This window comes from Pelobates fuscus, chromosome 8, assembly GCF_036172605.1.
Source record: "Pelobates fuscus isolate aPelFus1 chromosome 8, aPelFus1.pri, whole genome shotgun sequence".
NCBI lineage: Eukaryota > Metazoa > Chordata > Amphibia > Anura > Pelobatidae > Pelobates > Pelobates fuscus.
The window spans coordinates 38,251,092-38,274,821 of NC_086324.1; the positions used below are offsets into that span (position 1 = coordinate 38,251,092).

At 36.2% G+C, this 23,730-nt stretch overlaps 1 protein-coding gene across 2 annotated transcripts in view; it reads right to left on the reverse strand.

Moving 5' to 3' along the window:
* Positions 1-23,730, reverse strand: part of STK39 (serine/threonine kinase 39) — a 281,003-nt gene that overhangs the window by 232,596 nt on the left and 24,677 nt on the right. For both annotated transcript variants that reach the window (XM_063429695.1, XM_063429696.1), the window contains exons 2-4: positions 17,450-17,562; positions 2,046-2,154; positions 558-699 (exon numbers count right to left, since the gene is read on the reverse strand). In XM_063429695.1, the coding sequence (XP_063285765.1) occupies positions 558-699; positions 2,046-2,154; positions 17,450-17,562 (364 nt within the window). The remainder of the gene's footprint in view (positions 1-557; positions 700-2,045; positions 2,155-17,449; positions 17,563-23,730) is intronic.

Genomic DNA, 23,730 nt, shown 5'->3' on the forward strand with positions numbered 1-23,730 from the left:
CGACCTCCAACTTCATCCACCCTTTGGCGTGTATCAGCAGGCAGCCTTTACCTTGTGAGGCGCATGGCGTCAGGATGAAATGTACGAGTAGGCCCAAAGTGCTGGTGGGTATAGTTGTTCACTGCAATCCATGTAAAACCGGAATCCATGGAAAGCCAACAGTGTTCCCCACGTAGATTTATAGGGCTTTATAGGGCTCAGATGAGAATTATGTGCTTTAAATTAGCCATTTTTAACCGTAGTTACCCTTTCAATCAGGACCCTGTATCTGTCTCCTTGCACACAATTGCTTTGGACATTTTCCATTTTATTTTTATTTTATTTGGGCAGTGGAGTGTCCGTTTAAAAAAATAATAATAATATGATCAGGGCAAAAATTATTTTACAAAATATCAGAGGAACCTACAAACATCAGGAGATTCCACCCAGATCTTTTAAACCAAACACTGGTGGCAACACTGTGGTTTCAGACATTTACTTTAGAAACAGAAGTAATTAAATATCTTAGCAGGTAGTTTTCATTGATTAGGAACAAGAAAAAGCATATATCATCCTACCTATGAATCTGCCCATTTCTGTGAAGATAATCTAATCCTTCCAATACTTCTTTAAGTATCGTTGCGATTATTGATTCGTCAAGAACTCCGTTCTTATGTTCTCCTCTGCTGACAACATGTTTAATAATATCTAACATGGAACCTGAATAACAAATAAATAAAAGTTACTATAACAGCCCTTTGTGTATTTTCAAATGGAGATAATCTGACTATATCATTAATTAAATATTTTTCTTGGCTCAAAAATGTTTCCAACCAGTTTGGCTTTGACATTTTGTCAAGTTTACACACTGTACAGGACAGTCTGAGCTATTATGTCAACTAGAAAATCCAGCTTTTATGCTTCAAGAGGTTTGAATACTTCCAAGCCCTGATTTTTACCTCACCGGGTAACGAGCCTCTTATGATTAGCCAACAGTCTTTTGTTAACGCACAGAAGACACCTTGTCTAGGTGCCATGTCTCTATGCCAAAGTCTGCAATAGGAGTCTCTCATTTTCAATTTACAAAATATGCATACAATGGGTGCTCAGATCGCACTTAATTTGAGATCTTCATTTCCAAATGCTAGTTTTAAAAAAATGACCTTCTAAAATATGTTTATGTGCATAATTATGGGCTAGTAAAAGCTTACGTGCATAACCAACACACTGCATTTAATACTGTTTTCTATATATGAAGTCAAAAACAATATAATAAGTCATTACAAATGTTTTTATTTAGTTTTAATGCCTGACACCTATAATAAAAATGTAACTAAAATGTGTTGCAAAAATGTGCAGTTCTTTCTGGTTTCAATGGTGATTGCCTTACTTTGAGTACTTCTGGCCCCTTTTAAATACAGAATATTTTGATAAATCTCCCCCACTGTCAGTATGTATATGTGAACCGACTCTCATTTTTTTTTTTTTTTTTTTTAAATCTTACAATGTATAACTCAGATACATCTCCTGAGTAAAGTTGCATTGTAAAACTAACTATATTACTACATCCAGTGAGTCAGTTTGAGCTTGTTTGGGTTACTAAACAGTTACATTTTAGAGAGCTGCTGTTTAATCTGTTTGAAACATCCTGAGCATTAGCAGCTGAACATTTAATCCTAACTTTCAGGAAGTAAATAAAGGGTTTGCTAAATCTTTAAACGTTATACAAACTTGTGTCCTTTGTCTAGGCTTTTTTTATTTTTTTTGTAAATTAAGGACAGAAAAGACCCACAAACCCAAATACCAATTCCTCATATTAAATTACTGATTTATAATCCTTTCTTGTGGAGATGTAGTACTGATAGAGAATGAATTTAAAGAGAGTAGAAGGGGGTGGATCCTCTCCAGAATAAATATTAGACCTGTTTTAATTGCTGTGGACTTTAATTAACCACTAATAAAAAATAAAAAAAATTAAAAGCTTAAAATGCTATTAAAGTTGACCCTTTATATTTATTATATTTGTCTTATTAAGCTTTTAGAAAATTTAAAAGAATATTCATTACCTCCACTTAATAATTTCATCACCAACCAGAGTTCTTCTTTCACCACAAATGAAGTATAATATGTAACAACATTGGGGTGGCTGCACTGGCTCATGGCTTGAATTTCTTTCTGAAAAAAATAAATAAATATATCAGTGTAGGCACAACTGAGATATGTCTATTCACAAAAGGAATATTTCATAAACAATGAGCTATCAGATACAATTTAAATGGAAACTTCACTGCCCAAACACAAAATATATTTATTAAATCACTGTTTAGTAGATATACCCAAAAATGAAAACTTGCATGGACTGAATTATGCATTTTTTCATTGGAGTTATATCTAAAAACAGACAAAATATCTCTTGTCTGTTGCCTTTGCAAGCCCTCCCCTTCTAACCCCACCCAGACTTTCTGTGGCTGTCCAATCACAGACTTTCCAATGCAGTTCAATGAGAAGTCTTTGGAAGGCAGGTGCTCTGGGCAATTGCTGTCTCTTGAGTTCAGTGCAAATAAATTAACCACACCAGGAAGTAACAGGACCTGTTGTCTGCTTGAAAAGCCAAGGGGTGTAACCGGTATAATTTATAAAAATGTAAATTTCTATTGAAATCTGAACTTTTTCCAAAATGAAAAAAATAGGACATACTCTTCACACGTAAAGCTTTTCAGCAAGCAAAACATTTTTAAACCCTTAAGGACACATGACGTGTGTGACATGTCATGATTCCCTTTTATTCCAGAAGTTTGGTCCTTAAGGGGTTAAGGGTCTGGAGTGTCCTTTTAAAGCAGATTTCCCTAAACTCTGGCCCTCCAGATGTTGCTGAACTACAACTCCCATGATTCTATGAATGAAATAGATAGGCTGAGAATCATGGGAGTTGTAGTTCAGCAACATCTGGAGGGCTGGAGCTTGGGGACGCCTGTTTTAAAGCATCACTGTCCAAGTTATGCCCTGGATTTACTAAACTACCTAAAACATGCCAAAATGCAAATGTTCTTGTTGTAACAAATAGCATAGGGTATGGAAGTTCCAACTGAAAACGTTCAGTATTAAAAAGTTATGAATGTCACTGACTATATTTTTTGGTTTAATAGAATGTATTAGATTAGAGTAACAGCAGATTTCAAAAACACTAAATTCACAGAGAAAATGATTATTTTTTTAGCTGACTGCAAGGTAGCAGTTTGATGATCGGGTTAAAAAAATTACAACAGAACTTGAGTTTTCTGCAAATAATGTCTTCTCTTGTGCTTTGATGCTACAAAAATGCTAACACATGAAGTAAAATGAAGATTTATTCCAGATACAGTATACATTTTGCATACATTATAAATAAAATTAAAATGTTGCAGAGATAGCAAGAGATCTATATCTTAACTCCACATGTGAACCGTGAAGACAGCTTCTTACAATAAATCAGTGTGGCTCGTCTATTAACCCCTTCACTACCAAATACCAACTATAACATTTCTTTGAAATATGAGAAGCATAGATACCACATAAACCTAGAAAATACTGGATATTTGTGTAAATTGCTTTCCAGGAATACCTAAAAAAAAAAAAAAAGAAATTACTGTATTTTTCCATGTATAAGACTCCCTTATTTTTGTTAACCCAAAATTAAGAAATACATATTTTAAACATCTATACCACTGAAGTCCAGTTTGGCTGACCAAGATCCCCAACTGGTTCTGGGCCACCTCACACTCTGGTAGGCTGCTCCCCGAGGTCCGGTCAAGTCTGAACATTGGTTCCCTGGACCGCCGTCCTGCTGTTGGCGGAAATGATGCCCTCTGCCCGTGATACTCAACGGGCGATGTCTGGGCAAGGCCTCATTCTGCAGCGCCTATCTGTAGTCCATAGCTGTGAGGTCCTGGCGTGGTCCAGAGGGATGCTGTTGTGGAAGATTGCCCAGACCCGCGCACACGATTGATCAAATTCACAGAGAAGCGCCTCCTCTGCTTCAATTATGTCAGCAGGTCACAGAGGTGTGCAACACAGCCTATGACCGCAGGAACCTATCAGTAGTGAACCCAACAGTGTAAGTGTAAGTTTTGAGTAAGTACCGTAAGTATTTGACTTAATAATTTGATTTTTAATGGAGCTCCAGTCACATGCGACTAGCTTGGTTGGCTGTCAGGCCCAAGTGTGTTTTGTTTTATATTAACCTCTGCAGTGACATTCCGTGTATAAGGCGATCCCTAATTTTAGACTAAAAGAATTCAGAAGAAAACATAGTCTTATACATGGAAAAATACAGTACGTAAAGTTGCACTGGGTTATCGTTTAATGAACTCATTCATCCTTTACAGATTTACTGGGGAAATACAATGTTCCAAAGAACACATACAGTCTTATTCACGGAAGTGAGAAGTATTGGAAATTCTAGGTGAATTTCAAATTTAAGCCCAAAATAGCCAGACTGGAAAAAAAATTTCCTAGTAAGCTAAGCTTCCAGTTTGGCCGTTTGCAAAGGTTTTGCTTATGGACAGTCAGAAGACACTTTATGACCATTTTGTAGCTGAATCTTCCTAGAAATGCAGTTGGAATGTAAAGATAATGTATGTTTTCAGGCATTACAATAATATACAGTAAGTACAGTTAAAACAAAGATCTTTAACCCCTTAAGGACCAAACTTCTGGAATAAAAGGCAATCATGACATGTCACACATGTCATGTGTCCTTAAGGGGTTAAATAATATAGCATAAAAGGTCATATTGAATCAGCAGTTTAGCTATGTAATATTCTCCCAGTGACCTCTCTCACCCTCCTCTCCATGGTCACTAATAGTAAACCATGACAACTGGCCTGATAATTGTGTAGAGCAGGGGCAGAGAACCTTCAAGACTCAAGATGTTGTGGACTACCTCTCCCATAATTAATGCTCATACAGTCACAATGCTGGTAAAGGATCAGGGAAGATATAGTTCACTACTCCAGCTGTAGAGTATGAAGATTAATAGAGTGCCATTTACTTCTGCCTAGATACAGAGTGTCAGAATGGAGTCAGCAAAGTACAGGACCAAGTAGGGGCTAGGGTTAGACCATAATAGTGGGCCTGCACTCATACTACCATGGCCAATAGTCCCTGATACCATTTATAAAGTAGGACCATTTTGCATCAAATTAGACTATGCAGCGTTGTCACCAAAGTACCTGTTATTCTCAGATTGCACACCTGATTGCAATCTCATAAAATAACCTTTGCCATTTGTAGTCTTTACTACATTGTAAATTATTGCCCACTGTTGACTACAGCATTCACTGCCACTAGTCACTAAGCTTCCCCTGTTTACTGTGACAGGAACTACAAGCTACTAATTCTTCCTGGAATAAAATAGTGGTTAAACAGTAAAGCAAAAAAAAATGTAAAATACCATGTCCCCTTTAAAACAGCGTTTTAAAGCGTATTTGATTATAATAACCCATGATATTACAAACAGTAAATGCAATTACCACATCCTTCACAAAATTCGTATTTCTATAGAACTACTTTTGTTTCGGTTAGTACTCATGACACACATGCATTTTAGTGTTCTGGCCACCATTCAAGGTTTTATTGTGATCCTTCAAACGAGGCTCCAAATCAAGGTCTACTCTCCGTCTGTGTCCAGTGTTTGTTTTGGCAATCCAAAAAATACTATGACAGAACAAGAGAAAATCTCCTGGCATCTTATCAAGTTCCTATTTCCCATCACATTAAGTCCCTGGGTTTGTAAATTCTCACCACCAATTTAGATAATGCATGTCAACAAATCTAAATAACTAAGAACAGATGATTTATTAAATATGTCCCAGGGACCTGTCCAGCATTTAGAAATCTGCCAGCAGACGTTAAAATGCAAGAGGGAACTGGATGCTAGGATCATGCACAGAGCACTTGAGCATAGTCTACCTCAAGGGGGCAGGCTGTCTGTCAGCCATGTCTGGTCACCATTTTTAGCAGTTGGCCCTCCTCTTTGATGAGCATATCAGCTGCTTTAATGGGTAGACGGGCCCCTTGGGCTCTTTGACATGGCAGGTGGGCAAGAATCCTTGGCTAATATGACTATGAGTCTGCTACACATCCAACCAAATATTTCTGAAAGAACTAAAGAGCACATATTGAGGCTTTGTTTATGTCGACTTGACGTCTCCTCTAAGCTCAGCTTTACTCTGACTTTGCAATAAATTGACCCTAATTTAAAAGCAACTTTTACTTCCTTTATTGATGCAGTATTGATTTCCTGATAACGTTTAGATTTGTTACCAAATTGTATTTTGTTTGTTTTAAGTGGTTTTGCCCTACACTGTGGGTTAGTTTAACAGTACATTTAATTTCTTCTTTTGAAGTCTATTGTCATGAAGATTATCATCGACCCAAGAGGTTTAAAGCTACCTTGGACTCAGCAATGTATGACGGAGGGCAATTTGATTCAGGAATTTGATAATTAAGATTAAACTTAATTTTCTTATAAGCTAGAGAGCTTAGGAACCTCTGATTCACTTTGATAACTATTATCTTATCCACGCAGTAGAAGATGGGGAAATGCTCAAGCTGAAGACATTTACCATTATGTTAACCTTTTATTATCCAACCTACAAAAACAGAAAAATAAAAAATGTATACAGTGAGCCCCACCACTTTTTATTTTATTTAATAGTGAGAACAGGTTAGATAATGTAAAAAAGGACTCTAGTGTCCGTATACTTTATAATAAAGATGCTTAAAAGGAATCTCTATGTCAACGAATACATATAATTAACCATTACAAATCAAATTAGAAAAACAAATTGCATTTATTAAACACTGTAGAAATACTTTCTAAGCATTAAAAATATATATATTTCATTAGCTGCAGAACTTGCCCCCTTTAAGATCCATCACATTTTGCTCAGAACTTACTTCCCTTTTAGTGCAGGCCATAGTTGTGTGCAATGGTAGAATCATGTTGTTCTATATCAACAATAGAGAAATGTGGAATTTTTGTGTTCCAGGAATGTTGGGTAAGTTGAGGCCCACGTTAAATTTAGATTGTAAACAAGGGATTGCAATTCTAGATGTCTTGCCGTTTCATAGGAAGGTAGTGAATAATTTCATAAGTCAATCATGGTCCAATTTAGTGAGAATGATTGGTAACATTTGAAGGGGATGTAAAAGTTTGGGAGCAAGTAAAAGCCACTTCCACTGTCAGATGCAATGGTTTGATCAGTTATGAATTTCGTGTTGCATTTTGAATATGAGTTAAGGAACATGTTGGGGTATAGAACCTGCATAGCTTTGAGAATAAGGACTTCTACATATCTGATGCAAGATTAAAAAGGGGTCACAAGATGCTGAGAAATAAAGCACTCAGTTTTAAAAGTTGATATTAAAATTCATAGTGTCATCAAATATCTCCATGATGCTTATAATTCTAAATAAGGAGATGTAGAATTTTATTAAGGAGGCATTCTAAGCACTTGACTGCTACATAACGCAGCAGTGGTTACAATACTTAAAGTGCTCTTGGTGCTGGCTCACTCTTAAGAGTCAAACTTGTTTCAAACTTATTACCACTTACCAAAATCCCCAGGCGAAGCCAGGGCAAACCTTAAAGTTACAAAATATAAACATTGACTAATTTCTCTCCTTTTCTATATGCTTTCTCTATGCTGACTGCCAGGTGCAAAGGACAGAACTTCTAATATTGATTGAGCTAAGATGGAGACATCCAATTGCAGGATCAGATGTGTGGATTTCTGATTTAATGTTATTTTTCACACCTCACAAATGAATATGTAATAAATATAGGGACTAGTAAACATAACATTAGAAATCAAGGGAAGTGACAGGTCCTCTTTAAAAGTAATGGAAAGGTTGTCCGAGGTCCACTCCACTCTACTCTTCATAAAGAACTATTTGTTCACATACCTCATCATGGTGAACAAACCTGATTCAGCAGACCTCAAGGACACATTTTCAAGGATAATAACTAAAATAATAGTTGTTTGAGCTTAGTAGCTTTGGCAGGATTGTGACCCAGGATTGCTGATTCTGACACCTACATTAATTGCAAACTAACCACAATGAGGCCTGGAGTGACTTCATCCTGCTCTCCTAATCGTACGTCTTATGATTTGTTAAACATTAAAGTCGACTTAGCCTCATAAATACATGATTAACATTAGCATAATAAGGAACACTGGAAGCTGGGATTTTTCAGCAGCTAATCTTGTACTCATTGAATAATAATAATAAATTCCCTTTTAGCTTTGGATAAAATTATTTTTACGAAGAAGAATTAAAACTATCGACCTGGAATCCAAAGAGTCAAGTATAGACATGTCTATATGAAAAGAGAGAGGGGAAATGTAAAATAATTAATCTCTTCGGGCATAACAAAACTTTGCACCGTGCTGCCACCTGTGGAGCATCTCTCACTGCGCAATTCAATCAGTCAGGAGATCTGATTCTGCATTTAAAATATAAAGAGCAATCACTATGTATTTAACATCCTTTAGCTTACAGTAACTTGAATAAGTAACATGCGTTCTGTTGTCGGAATGTTCAAACTCATCAATCCTGAGAACATTAACATACCTAGGAGCTTTTTAAATAAGCTGATATCAGGATTCTTTAAACTATTAATCAAATAATACAATGTCATATGATTTTAGGCAGAATAGTAAAATAAATGTGTCTTCAACCAAGCTTCATTGGAAGTCATCACGGGTTGAAGATATCCCAGATGTAGAGTGACCCGTATTTAAGCAGAGATTGAATAGATTTAGTTGAGAAAAGTACTACATAGAAGTACAAACTATCCTCACATCAGTGCAGAAGTTATGGTCAATTACAAACTATAAAACAGTTTTTGGAATCTAGAGATCATGATTGGAGTGTAAAAAATAAATAAATAAAAAATCCAGAAAAATACAATTTATGAACAGAGCAGGTTTCAAATACAAAGAATCTTTGAAAATGAAATGAAGCGTGGGAAAAAGAACACTGAAAAAAACAAACAAAAAAAAGCATCTTTACAGCTATTGCTGCCCCGTCAATAGTAATGTAAACTCCCTCGTGTCTTCAATTTACAAAACGGAACGAGGACAGGTCATTGTTCACCCCACGTGCCTACAAGGTGGGACTGATATATAAAAGAATATAAATTAAAAAAATAAAATCAAGCAGGGGATATAGTGACTCTCACGGGTATCAGATGCGGGACTTAACAATAATTAAATAATGGGCATGTGGACATATCACTGTCCACTCCACTGCCCCCACCGTGGCTAACAGGTAGGGCTATTAGGAAAAAACATGGGGGAAAATCAGAATGTCTTCCCCTGCCCCACGGTCAGAGGCAGGGAGTTACTTATTATTAAATGAGAAAGTGGGTGGGGGCTGTAATTATAATACCAGGGAAATAATTGAGACTCAAATTATAAAACAGGGAGGACCTAGTGTCCAACCTCAGGTGGAGGCGCTAAACAAATATATGAAGGGGAGTGTGAACGTGTCAGTATTCACCCTCCTCAGCTCCCCTCCCCCAAATATCTTAAATGGATCTGTCCACCCCCAATTCCTCCTCCCCCCACGGCTGTCTGCAGAACCCCAAGCCTCTGTCCAGCCCCACCCCAAATAGTTTACCTACCCATTGACCCTAATAATATTGAGAAAGTATCTAATAAAACTAATACATGTAAGGGGAAGAATATCATACTGACAGTAACGGACCGCCTGGCACCTTGACCGGGTACCTCCGTCAAGTTCACTTCCTAGCTCTCCTCTGGGACACAGGAGTGCTTCAGCCCCTAGCCTCCACAGCTTGGCTGGGGTCTCTCCGTTGCTTCCCGCCCTGGAACAGGGTCCTGGGTACAGCTGTAAGTGATTAAGCTTTCCTGCAGAGAGTATAGCTGATGCACCCAAACACTAGCCCAGACTGAGTGAAGCGTGTAAAGGAACTGGTTTATTATGGCCATGTTGCCAGCTTCTATACACAACCTCTAGCAGGGGGTCTCCACACAATACAATGCAAGCCCCTCCCAAAGATCTCTGTGCCTGGAAGATAATTGTGTTAAAGACCGGTAAGCTAATTATCTCCCAAGAACAGAGAGGCAAACATAGAAATATAAAACATAACAATACCCCAAAACATCATCAAAATACATAATAACCCCACAATACATCCTCAAATAACCCTGATCTGAGAGCCGAAGTTCTCCAAATAGCGCTTAGATTCATGCAGTATTGGGGAAACGCCACAGTGTTAAAGTTCTGACTGACCGCACACGTGGTCCTATGCCCAAAACAGTTCCAAGGCATTTGGTGCTTTGGCCAGTCAACTTTCAGGAGCTCCTGCGGCCACAATCCAGGGTGCTCCACCTGGGTCTCGAGTAGCGTTTGTTCCCCTTAGTCTCAGGCACCTTCCCTCCAAAAAGCGCTCTCCTGGTGCGTTGCAAAGTCATTCAAAACCCCAGACCAAGTTGTCCGTTAACCGCACGGTCACGGTCCCGCTGAGATGACCAGGAACCCACAAAGTCCTCATGCCGAATTTATTTCCATAACAACTAAGTACCACTGAGGACAATTCGTGGGTTTCTTCATGAGAACGGCAGCCAATGAGCTAGTGTTTGGTTCCATTCGAATAAAGGGAAAGTGCCGAAACAGGGGTACCCAGGAAAAGCTGCTAATAGCGGCTGGGGAGATTTAACTCCCGAACAGGGTCTTTGTATATGGTCCATAGTCCTCGGACAGGAGGCTAGCTAGCAGGCTCCTCCAGGAGCTCGTGACATAGGCACTTTTGCCACACTGACTATGAGATGTTTTCTTTCTTTTATTAAAATTTTAAAAAGTCCTGGATCACAAAGAAACAAAAACAGAAAAAAAGTATTTCCCACATGATGCAATTTGAACCAGAGCGGTGTGACTGATATTGCAATGCATGTGAACTTTTTGACTTAAATTCGAAACTCACTTTGAATTCTCAACAATCCACACTTTAATGAATAGCCTTTTCTTAAAAATGTGCTTTTTTAACATAATTAAGAATAAAGTAAATTCATATTTTATACATTTATAAAGTGAGACAAAAAAACATTTATAAATATATATACAGTTATAAAGCATGAATAGCGGTCTTATATAAGTTATTTGGCATGCTGGCTACAGAATATACACTTCCAAAGTACAGGCCCCTCTTTTTTAAAACTAATGTATTTTTTGTCAGGTTTCATTTTCTCAGGTGGTTTCAAAATGACAGCCTTGTCATAAATTGTAACTTTGATGAGTTTGCAACATTGAATTTTTGCAAAGACAGACAAAAGTGCTGATTCAATTCTACAGTCATTCAGAGTCTGTCTGTTCATGTCAGCAAGCAGTGTGTCTACGTGTGGCCTATGGTCTTTCTTTTATGATACACCCTTTTACACAAATACTTTTTCATTGTTTGTAAACTATGCTCCATGAAAAGCTTACAAGTACATGTAGTATAAAGGTGCCTATTATCCGAGATCTTTAACAGCGGACTCATTTGCAATCAATCTAGTTTGACTCATTAATGCAGCTGCATTTGGAATCTTGATTTCATGCAAATTAAACTCAACCATAAGACCAAAGGACATGTATCGTTTAAAATGCATTAATATTATTTTCTATTGTTTCTGTTGAATTTTCTTCAACATCCCCTGGCATGGCATAGATTATTCAATATCATTTCTGCACATGTGAAATAAAATAAATCTACACACGCATATACAGACAAACTGATCTTGATATGTGAATGTATTTCAACTTTTAGCATCCAACTTGATGTTGGCTACAAATCTTGTAATTGTTAGAAATTCTGCTACAGTGAGGGGAAAAAATATTTGATCCCCTGCTGATTTTGAACGTTTGCCCACTGACAAAGAAATTATCAGTCTATAATTTAAATGGTAGGTGTATTTTAACAGTGAAAGACAGAATAACTAAAAAGAAATCCAGAAAAGCCCATGTAAAAAAAGTTATAAATTGATTTGCAGTGGAATAAGTATTTGATCCCCTATCAATCAGCAAGATTTCTGGCTCCCAGGTGTCTTTTATACAGGTAACAAGCTGAGATTAGGAGAACTAATAAAGGGAGTGCGCCTAATCTCAGCTCATTACCTGTATAAAAGACTACTGTCCACAGAAGTAATCAATCAATCAGATTCTAAACTCTCCACCATAGCCAAGACCAAAGAGCTGTCCAAGGATGTCAGGGACAAGATTGTAGACCTACACAAGGCTGGAATGGGCTACAAGACCATAGCCAAGCAGCTTGGTGAGAAGGTGACAACAGTTGGTGCGATTATTCGCAAATGGAAGAAACACAAAATAACTGCCAGTCTTGCTCGGTCTGGTGCTCCATGCAAGTTCTCACCTCGTAGAGTTTCAATGATTAAGAGATCGGTGAGGAATCAGCCCAGAACTACACGGGAGGATCTTGTTAATGGTCTCAAGGCAACTGGGACCATAGTCACCAAGAAAACAATTGGTAACACACTACACCGTGAAGGACTTGCAGCGCCCGCAAGGTCCCCCTGCTCAAGAAAGCACATGTACAGGCCCATCTGAAGTTTGCCAATAAACATCTGAATGATTCAGAGGAAAACTGGGTGAAAGTGTTGTGGTCAGATGAGACCAAAATCGAGCTCTTTGGCATCAAAAGTGTTTGGAGGAGGAGGAATGCTGCAGATGACCCCAAGAACACCATCCCCACTGTCAAACATGGAGGTGGAAACATTATGCTTTGGGGGTGTTTTTCTGCTAAGGGGACAGGACAACTGCACCGCATCAAAGGGACGATGGACGAGGCCATGTAACGTAAAATCTTGGGTGAGAACCTCCTTCCCTGAGGCAGGGCATTGAAAATGGGTCGTGGATGGGTATTCCAGCATGACAATGACCCAAAACATACAGCCAAGGCAACAAAAGAGTGGCTCAAGAAGAAGCACATTAGGGCCTGGTGTGGCCTAGCCAGTCTCCAGACCTTAATGCCATAGAAAATCTGTAGAGGGAGCTGAAGTTTCGAGTCAGGGGTTTTGCCACCAAGTACTTAGTCGATGGGGTCAAATACTTATTTCACTCATTGACATGCAAATCAATTTATAACTTTTTTGAGATGCGTTTTTCTGGATTTTTTTTGTTTTGTTATTCTGTCTCTCACTGTTAAAATACACCTACCATTAAAATTATAGACTGATCATTTCTTTGTCAGTGGGCAAACATTAAAAATCAGCAGGGAATTAAATACTTTTTTCCCCACTGTAGATTTTGGAAGGTTATGTTATGTTTTCTGGCTTACAGTTCATTATATAAACTCTTACGGATATAAAAAATACAAATTAGTGAGATATATGGGTGGGCACCTTCTGGTTTGAACCTTTCTAAGATCCATGAGTGTGCGCTTCACCCTGTGTATTTTGTATTTTGTTATTCACATCTGTAGGCAGTATTTTTTGTCAAATCTGTGCGCTGTGAGCTGGTCGTGATTTCATGCTTTGTGTAATAACTTATTTTGAGCCACCATATTAATGATACATTTAGTTTATCAATTGCATTAAAATATACAACCCAGCCACTACTTTTTTTTTTTTTTTTTTTAATTCTTTATTTTTGCGTGCACAAGACTTATACATGGTGCAACATATGCATCGTTTGAGAGGGTAACAGGCTTTAACATTGGGTAAATAATGCATTTGATAAGTTTTAGCACAATTTTTTTTTTTTGAGTTAACCCCTTAACGACCGCTGACGGTTCAGGACCGTCAGCGGTAAAACGTGCGTTTGGACCGCTGACGGTCCTGAACCGTCATAACGGTTTTGGGCTACTTACCTGATCACCGTCGGTCCCACGGCGGCGATCAGTGCTCCACCCGGTCCAGGGGGGTTGCCTGTCTGCCCAGGCAGTCCCCCTTCGGCAGATCAGGACCCCACGGCCATGTGATCACTCGATCACATGACCGCAATAGGTGTCCATGTGTCTGCCTGCAGGGGGACTGTCTGTGCTGACAGGCAGTCTCCCTGCAAGTGAAAAATCCAAAATAAAGTGTAAAAAAAAAATCTGTGTAAAAAAAAAAAAAATAATATGTGTATATATATGCTATATATACATGTATTATATCTATATATACCTATATATAATATATGTATATATATCATATATATAATGTCACACTAAGTGTATTTTTATATTTATATATACGTATATAATTATAAAAATACACTTATATTTAAATTACACACGAATATATACAATATATATAATAACTATATATATGGTATATATATATTATTATAAAATACAAATAATATGTTAATAAAAATAAATAACAAAAAATAAAAATAATTTTTAATAATTAAAAAAAAATTATATATATATATTCAGTTTTATTCTAACAGTATTTTGATATTGATATATATATATATTTATATCAAAATATACTTAGAATGTAATGATATATATATCTATGTATAAATAAATAAATAAAAATAATATGAAATATACATATGTCCACATACATAATTACATAAATAATTTCATAAATATACACGTAGACGTCAAATATATAAATATGTATATATATTAAAATTCTACGGGCATATTTATGTAATATTTTTACCTAATTAAGTAATTTTAATGATTGCAATTTGAGGGACCTGCCTGCCAACCCAGGCCAAAAGTCCAGATAATTTAATTTGCTAGCACTGTGTTTAACCCTGTAACTTTCTATGACACCCTAAATCCTGTACATGGGGGTACTGTTTTACTCGGGAGACTTCGCTGAACACAAATATTAGTGTTTCAAAACAGTAAAACATATCACAGCGATGATATTGTCAGTGAAAGTGAAGTTTTTTGCATTTTTTACACACAAACAGCTCTTTCACTGAGGATATTATTGCTTTGATATATTTTACTGTTCTGATACACTAATATTTGTGTTCAGCGAAGTCTCCTGAGTATAACAGTACCCCACATGTAGAGGTTTTATAGTGTTTGTGAAAGTTACAGGGTCAAATATAAGGCTTGATTTTACTTTTTTTTTTTTTATTGAAATTTGTCAGGTTGGTTAGGTTGCCTTTGAGAGCGTATGGTAGCCAAGGAATGAGAATTAGCCCCATGATGGCATACCATTTGCGAAAGAAGACAACCCAAGGTATTGCAAATGGGGTATGTTCAGCTTTTTTTAGTAGCCACTTAGTCACAAACACCGGCCAAAGTTAGCGTTTTTTGCATTTTTAACACACAAACAAATATAAATGCTAACTTTGGCCAGTGTTTGTGACTAGGTGGCTACTAAAAAAAACTGGACATACCCCATTTTGAATACCCTGGGTTGTCTACTTTAAAAAATATGTACATGTTAGGTGTGTTTCGGGGATTTATGACAGATAACGGTGTAACAATGTCACTATTGATACATTTAAAATATATATATATTGAAACAGCAATTTCCTACTTGTATTTATAGGCCTATAACTTGCAAAAAAAAGCAATAAAGCATGTAAACACTGGGTGTTTTTAAACTCGGGACAAAATTTTGAATCTATTTAGCAGTTTTTTTCATTAGCTTTTGTAGATAAGTAAAAGATTTTTCAAGTAAAAGTCCAAAAACATGTTTTTTTTTTTATTTTTCACCATATTTTATTATTTTTTTTAAATACAATATATGACATAATATATATACTGGTATGTAAAGAAAGCCCTTCTTGTCGTGAAAAAAACAGTATATAACTTGTATGGGAACCGTAAATGAGAGAGCGGAAAATTACAGCTAAACACAAACACCACAAAAGTGTTAAAACTGCTCTGGTCCTTAACGTACAAACATCGCAAAAACAGGTCGGTCCTGAAGGGGTTAAAAAAATAATGAAAAAAGATAAAGTGAACGGAAGAAAATGAAGGACCTCGTCAAATACGTTTTAGTAAATAGAAAGGGTTTAGATATATCAGAAAGGTTTGCAAAGGCCTTATATATGTAAAAGCTGAAATGGATACTACAAGTGCCAGGAATACAAAGCTTTCTGTCTCCACCCTCCCACCCCCTTGCAAGTGTCAATAAATGGTTAAAACTGTTATTAACTTACCTTACCCCAGCGCCATTGTCCCTTGGTGCTGGGTCACAGCTTCGTCTCCTCCTCTGTCCTGTAACGAGTGGGCGCTAATGCCCCCACATGCATTAGGCCTCCCCATAGGAAAGCACTGAATCAATGATTTGCTATGTGAAAAAATCTGATGCTGGATGTCCTCATGCAGAGTGTGAGGACGTCCAGCGTCAGATACCAGGCCAAGGGTCCATTTGGATGCAGGAAGCACCTCCAGTGGCTGTGTGGTAGACAGAGAGCGCTGTTTCTCTGGAACTGCAATGATTAACATTGCAGTACTAAGTGCAATAGGGACAGTGCAACCCAGACCACTTCAATTAACTTAAGTGGTCGCGGTGCCTATAGTGTCTCTTTAACCCCTTAAGGACACATGACATGTGTGACATGTCATGATTCCCTTTTATTCCAGAAGTTTGGTCCTTAAGGGGTTAAGCAAATTTTTCTGAATTAATAAATGATTTGCCTTTCAAAGGACTTCTGAAAACAACAAATTTTATTTTTTAAATACAAATCTTAACTAAAAAAATTTACCGGTATCATTTTTGGAAATGTCTTAAGACGCAATATTTTACATTAAATGTGGAAAATATTTTATAAATATGCAGTTTCAGCATATAATCAATTTATAAAAAAAAAAATTCCAACTAAATGGGGAGTTACTCACTAAACGAGTTTGGTCAGCTGCTTTTAGAAATTGATTTTTTTCCTTTTTGATAAATTATGCATTAATGCACATTGGATTGCTGATCAAAGGATAATCACAGAAGATGAGTAATAAATTACCATTAATCAATGTTTTACTGTGTTAGCAGTGTATTTGGATTCTGTAGATTCTATCCTTAAAGGACCTTTCTAAATGCAAGGCATCATGGTCACCCAACCTGCATCTTTTTGCAAAGCTATTTTCTGAGTGGAACTGTTTGATTCTGCTAAATAATTAGCACATCAAAGGCGACATCAAGAAAGAACATAAGAATTGAATTAACTTTTATAAGATTCATGTGTGCACCAATTGTTCTGCTCCCTGTTAACCTATTCCTGTTTCAGTGCATAATCCCTTTAACCCCTTAAGGACCAAACTTATGGAATAAAAGGGAATCATGACATGTCACACATGGCATGTGTCCTTAAGGGGTTAAGAATGTATAATATTTATAATATTATAAATTATTTATAAGATATAATATCAGCAGGACATACTGCATATAGGCCCAGGGGCTCAATATAAACCTGATAATTTTCATCACATGCTCTTTTGTCTATAAGAAACAAAAATAAAAGTTGCTATAAATAGATTATTATAATAATACCAAAATGTACTTACAAGTAGCTCGTCCATACTCGTCTGGCATTTTTCTAAGTTGATTCGCTTTATGGCAACTCGTTCCTGTCTGGGTTTGCATAACGCTGCCTGAACTACAGCTGTGGCACCGCTACCTGTAACAAATGGTTAACAAAGTAAATTTTGTGAAAGAGAAGTGCATCTTATCTTCATCTATTGAATTAAAATTGAGCTCTTAAATCATTATCCATTATCTAATACAGAATAACCTAAAATGGCACTCTGCCCAGTCCCCCAGCTTCAGATGCCCCTCTGGAGGTGTCTACAGGAAAGTGTACATTTAAGGAGGTTTTGGAAAGTTATGTCACATTTATAATCATTTTCATGGAACAGATATATTGTGAGTATATACATCAAAGCACTATCACTTTTGTGGTTTAGTTTTTACAATGCATTTTTTTGAATTGCATTTATCACATTAATGTTGCATTATATATATTCCCAATACTCTTACAACAGATTAATAAAAACACTATCGCTTGTTTAGCACTAGCACTATTTCATTTGTCTCCCACGTTGGAATTAGTGTAAACCCCACCAATATTGGGGTACTGTGAAGTAGTGGTGGGCTTAACACAATATGGCCATACGGTGGAACTGAACCCCTATATTTGTTTGCTGAGATTTTAAGTAAAATTTAAAAATCTTTTTTTATCTGAAAAATGGCTGTATTGACAGAAAATCACTTAATCTCACAAATTGGTGTCTTGTATCTTTTTACTAAAGGAATTGTCAATCACTGCCATAATTAAACCAGGAGATTTTTATTTTATTTAAAAGTGTACATGGTACCATTCTACATTTATTGCAACTCCTTTAGGGATTTATGTATATCACATATTAAATAGTAAAGTTGAAAATACATGGTCTGGTTTATTGTATTATATGGCTTTTTAATGTTTACTATTAAACTAAAAAGAAAACAAAATATGTGAAAATGTTTGTTAAAACATAGTAAGCATAATATATATTTTTATTAAAAGGGCACTCTACTGCCTAAATACAAAATAAAAAGAAAAAAAAAAATCACATTTCGTAGATATACCAGCAATGGGAATATGCATTTAATTAATTATGCATTTTTTTCATTGTGGTTTTATCTAAAAGCAGTTTGCAAAAACTGTGGATCTCTTATTTGCTGCCTTTGCAAGCTCTCCCCTTCTAACCCTGCCCAGACTTTCTGTGGCTGTCCAATCACAGATTTCACAGTGCAGCTTAATGAGAAGTCTCTGTAAGGCAGGTGCTCTGGGCAATTGTCTGACTCCCAGGTTTGGCTCCACTGAGGTAAAGTACCAGGAAGTAAAAGGACCACTTGTATAATTGAAAGCCAGAGGAGTATAAAAAAGGTTAATCTATAATTGTGCCAATTTCTATTGAAATCTGCACTTTTTGTAAAATGAAAAACAGATAACACACTCTTCGTACATAAGGCATGTCTGCAAGCTAAAGTGCTTTAAGGGTTGTGAGTGTCCCTTTAAGGCTGAAGATCTTTCTGTATATTTAATATATTTTGTAACTATGTATTAAAAATATTAATGGTAAACCAAGATAAAAAATATATAAAAAAAATATGTGTTATTAGTTTTGTACAAGTTATAACAACTGTACTAACAAAACACATACACATTATTTACTTCCATTGAAGATAAACTACAGATAAACTATTTTTCATCCAATTTTTATTTTAGTTTTTGTAAACTTTTTTTTTTTTTTAAATAAATAGACAAATTGGAACGACATAGCATTTTAAGAGATACACAGCAAAATAAGGAATGTCATATAGAAATAAATTCACTTTTGTAAAACTGTCACTGCATATTTTGACAGCTGGGCCTCTTGAAGGGTGAAAAGTGAATGAGCACAACAATGTGAAGTCTTCAGACTTCAGTTCTTTACACATGGTTACTGTCACGAAACAAGAAAATAAATCACATAAAAAAAACAACAACTAAAATCATGTGATACTGGTATATATGCTTCCGAAAAACTCTGTGAAAAATACAAATGATTTGACATCTTTTATATTACAGTGGGTTATATATGTTTAGAAGAGTATTATATCTTCCAAAGTATTTCTCTGTAATAAACAGATTCCAAAGCCACAAATAATTGCTGCAAAAATAAATATTAATCGTAGCAAGGCGTCATATAACCAGTTACAAAAATCTATGTTTGCAATTGGTTAATGATACACATTTCTATTTACATATTTTACATGTTAGATTGTCATGAGACAACAGCAACAGCAACAGAGACAACAGCAACATAGCAATCATAGCATGCTTCAAATTGAGGATTGAGTAGGTAATTATTGTCTTAGCTGCGGCAGCTGACCACCCAGTCTTTGTGGACCTCTCTGCAGTACCAGAAATATTAGCATGGCTAAGCTACGAGAAACCAGGTCAATACATCCAACTTCAAATAGTTTAGTTAGCTTCCTTCCAGCGCTCAAAATTCCGACACTCCTTAGCTAAACAAAAACAGAGTTTCTCCTATATTAATGTAGCATCCGGCCCAGGAACAAAACCTGTGCATTATGTAAACACTGCTTCTGCCAAGAATAGGCCAGGCTACATCAGCATAATGAGACGTAATTACCTCAAAACAAAATCTTTAGCTATTCTTACTTCTGTGTCTCTCGTGTTAAGGAGTTTCTTCTAAATCCAAGTTTCAGGGAATTATTATCATTAACATTACAGTTTTATCTATAAAACATATTTCAGAGTTCCTGTAGCAGTATATTAAATATTTTTTTAAATACATTTATAGATTTTGGTCCTAGTACCTGCTGTACAGGACTCTGAATTTAAAAATATTTGTTGAGGTTTAATTTGATTTATTTGTTTTTCGGTTGACCTCCATTCTCCCATTCAGACTGATTAGCTTTAAAAACCTCAACTTTAAAAAATGAGATTATACATCAAAAAAATGCTGCGCGCCCCAGATTGAACATTTAGGGTGCCTTTGTGTTTGGTGAGGTTTGACTTACATTTTGGGGGTGTTTATGGTTTAAGGCATGGCCAGATTAATCTTAAAGCAACGTAAGGCAATTGTCTATGGCCTTGGGTTCATCCTTACACTCACAGTTAGGAGGTGAACTGCTAACCAGTCTAGAGTCCTAGGATCTTAAAACATTTTTGCTTAACTTGAACATTGAGCTGGATTTTTCCTAGAGTTAAGGGGGCCTATTGAGCTGGGGTAACCTGCTTTCAAGATGCTGTGGGCTACAACTCCTATCACCTCAGTCAGACTATTTTTTTTTATATGTACTGGGTGAATGATATCTAGAGAGAATTCCACTTCTCTATATATAGATATAAAAATTACTTTTATCTGCTGGTAAGTTACCAAGAGCGTGGTTGTGTAAGCTTCACGTACAAGCATGTAAGTTACGGTCAGTGAATGCGCTACCTACCATTTTTTTTAAAATGACAAACATTAAATATGTATTCTTGTTCGAACAACAGAAGCAAGAGTATTAATTTACCAAAGCAAATGTTTGCAAATAACAGGAAGTTAATAAATGTTAGGAAAGCATATAACTGTTGTAATTAATAGTAGCACAGAAATACATTTCTAAGATTCATATGCACTAACATACTGACGACTTAAAATCCCAGGTAATGTGAGGTACATCCCACAGAATACTAAGTCAGACTGAAAGGATCCCAATTTAACCATGTCTCCAGAGAATACTTTGCACATGATATACTATGTAAAGTATACTTTATGGTTTATCATAACAAGAAAGCATGCCACTGCCCTAGACCAGTGGAGGCAATCTTCAGCACTACAGATGTTGTGGCCTACATCGCCCATAATGCTCTTACACACAAAAAGCTGGTAGAGCATCATGGGAGATGTAGTCCACAACAGCTGAAGGGTCCAACAGTGGCCTACCCCTGCCCTAAACTGTCTCAGACTGATACATGGAACTCTCAGAGACTATCCCATTACTTACAGTCTTGGAGACAGTAAAGATGACTGAAAGGCCTCTTCAGCCTCAGGATTTTAGACTTGTTTTTTATCCCTTTCAAACCCACCAAGAGAGCCTCTATTGCCCTGCTTTCTCAATCAAATGTGGAAATATGCACGTATGTAATGATGTGTTATATTTTAATAGCAAAGTTAGGAGTAGGGATACATGGTTGTGTATTGCTTTTGCACAGTATTTTCATTTTATTCAGTAAGGTCACATTTTGGCCATAACTATCAACCAGAGACACTGATAAATGCACGGAAGACTGAATATGAACTATGATCTCAACAGATCCTATGAAACAATAATTCTTGTTTGTCGGGCATCACTAACCACTGTATGTCAGGAAGCCTAGTCACAACTAAATGATATTGCTCTTTGCAAGCTCTCTCTTTGTTAAAATAACATGCTAGCAATCTATTTGGACTTCCCATCACCATGGAGATCATGGATAATTAATAGTTATGTGAGACATTCTACTGTCTAATTGCTTATCTATTTATAATCACAATGCATGTGCAGTTTATACAGTACAGACGTTACATTACATAGGCTTGGCTGATAGGACAAAGCATGGCAGCACACACTTACAAGCACATTTTTCCTATAATAACCAATTTATTTTATCAGACACCACAATGCAGGTGACATCCCTAATTCCCTTTAGCATCCTTAGCCACAATGAATGGATGGATTGAATTAATTAAAATATATTAAAGAATGGTGTCTGCTGGTTTCAATTAGACTATGGCTCCTCCACCTGGCCACGACTGTAGTAAGTTAATCTACAAACAATGTTACTCGTATTGAATTACTTAGGGCTTTTTGTGCATTTCTAAACATGCTGTCAGTGCAATTATTCAATTACAAGAGTACTACTAGTGCAACATCATCACAGCTCTCCGGTTTCCCATGACGAGGTTTTCTTAGAATACCAAGCACCGACTTAAACAAAAAATACTACATGTGGGCACAGTGCACCCACGAATGTCTCTGGGAAGGGTTCGGGTCATTGTTTAGTAGAATGACAAATATGATCAACCTTGAAAGAAGGACTTATAATAAGGGAACCTAACTTCTACTAGTTAATGAAAAGATTAAATATTGTATCATTATTATTAATATTATCATTATGATTATGAAGATTCATAGCTCTCCAAATTTTAACATGATGTCTTCTGGTTTTCTGAAAGGGGTATTCATGAGATAAATAATAAACAAGTAGGACTGTTGCTTTAACATGAACCAACAGAACATTGTTAATGTGACATATCTTCTTTGTTTTAAAATATTAATATTCATTTACATCTTTAAATTCAATATGGAAGACATGTAGAACATTTGTTGTACAATCTAAGTAACATATACACAAAAAAAAAAAACATCGACAGCTGTCCCTTTACATGAATTCTGTATCGGTTGTAAAATAAGTGAAAGCTTAAATGATTCTTGTCATATAAAATGTCAAGTTGTTGGTGAAAATATTTGAAAATGACTGAAATGATTTAAATATTTTTGGTGTTTCTGTTACTTAGTGTTAAGTTGTATTTAGCTGAATTCAGCTCATTTGTGTCTCCTTTCTTTTTACGCAAATTTAAAGGGCAAAAAAAGCTTACATCTCTATTTTGATAGGAAGCACCGATTTAGATTTTTTTTTTATTACATTTATAAAAAAAACTTATCAATGTGTCATTATAGCTTAAATTAAAATAGATGGGGGTCTATCCACTAAAGTCTGACTTTTTAAAGTAAATAAGTAGTAAGTGTAAAATTTAAATTAGATTAAGGTATCTGCTTGAAGCTAGCGCATATCACATTGTTCAATAATAGTCGATTAGGATAAAATTAAATTATATTGATTGGTCCAAAGTCACAGCTTGCTTTTTTGTAATTAACATTTTATTGAAGTTTGTATGTATTACAAGAGAACAAAAGAGATGTTTAGCCATCTAATCAAAAGTCCACAACATTATGTAGAAACCAGGTACAAAACCCAGTCCCAATATACATAAAACAGAAAACCAAAGTTACTTCTAGCTGTCTAAGCAAAAGTCCACAAAACCAGGCACATTTTCCAGTCCCAATATACATAAAATAAGAAGTTTTGTTGCCTGCGATATCAGCATCCAAATTCGCAGTCAAACAAGAAAAGCAGTAGAAAAGTAAAAGACACAAGGTGAGATCTTAGTTCAGGTGAGCGGAAGGCACGTCCCTCCCACCCAGGGCTACATTACGAGGATATTCAGATTAAGTCTCTGAGAAGCAAAAGTCTCAGAAAATCATC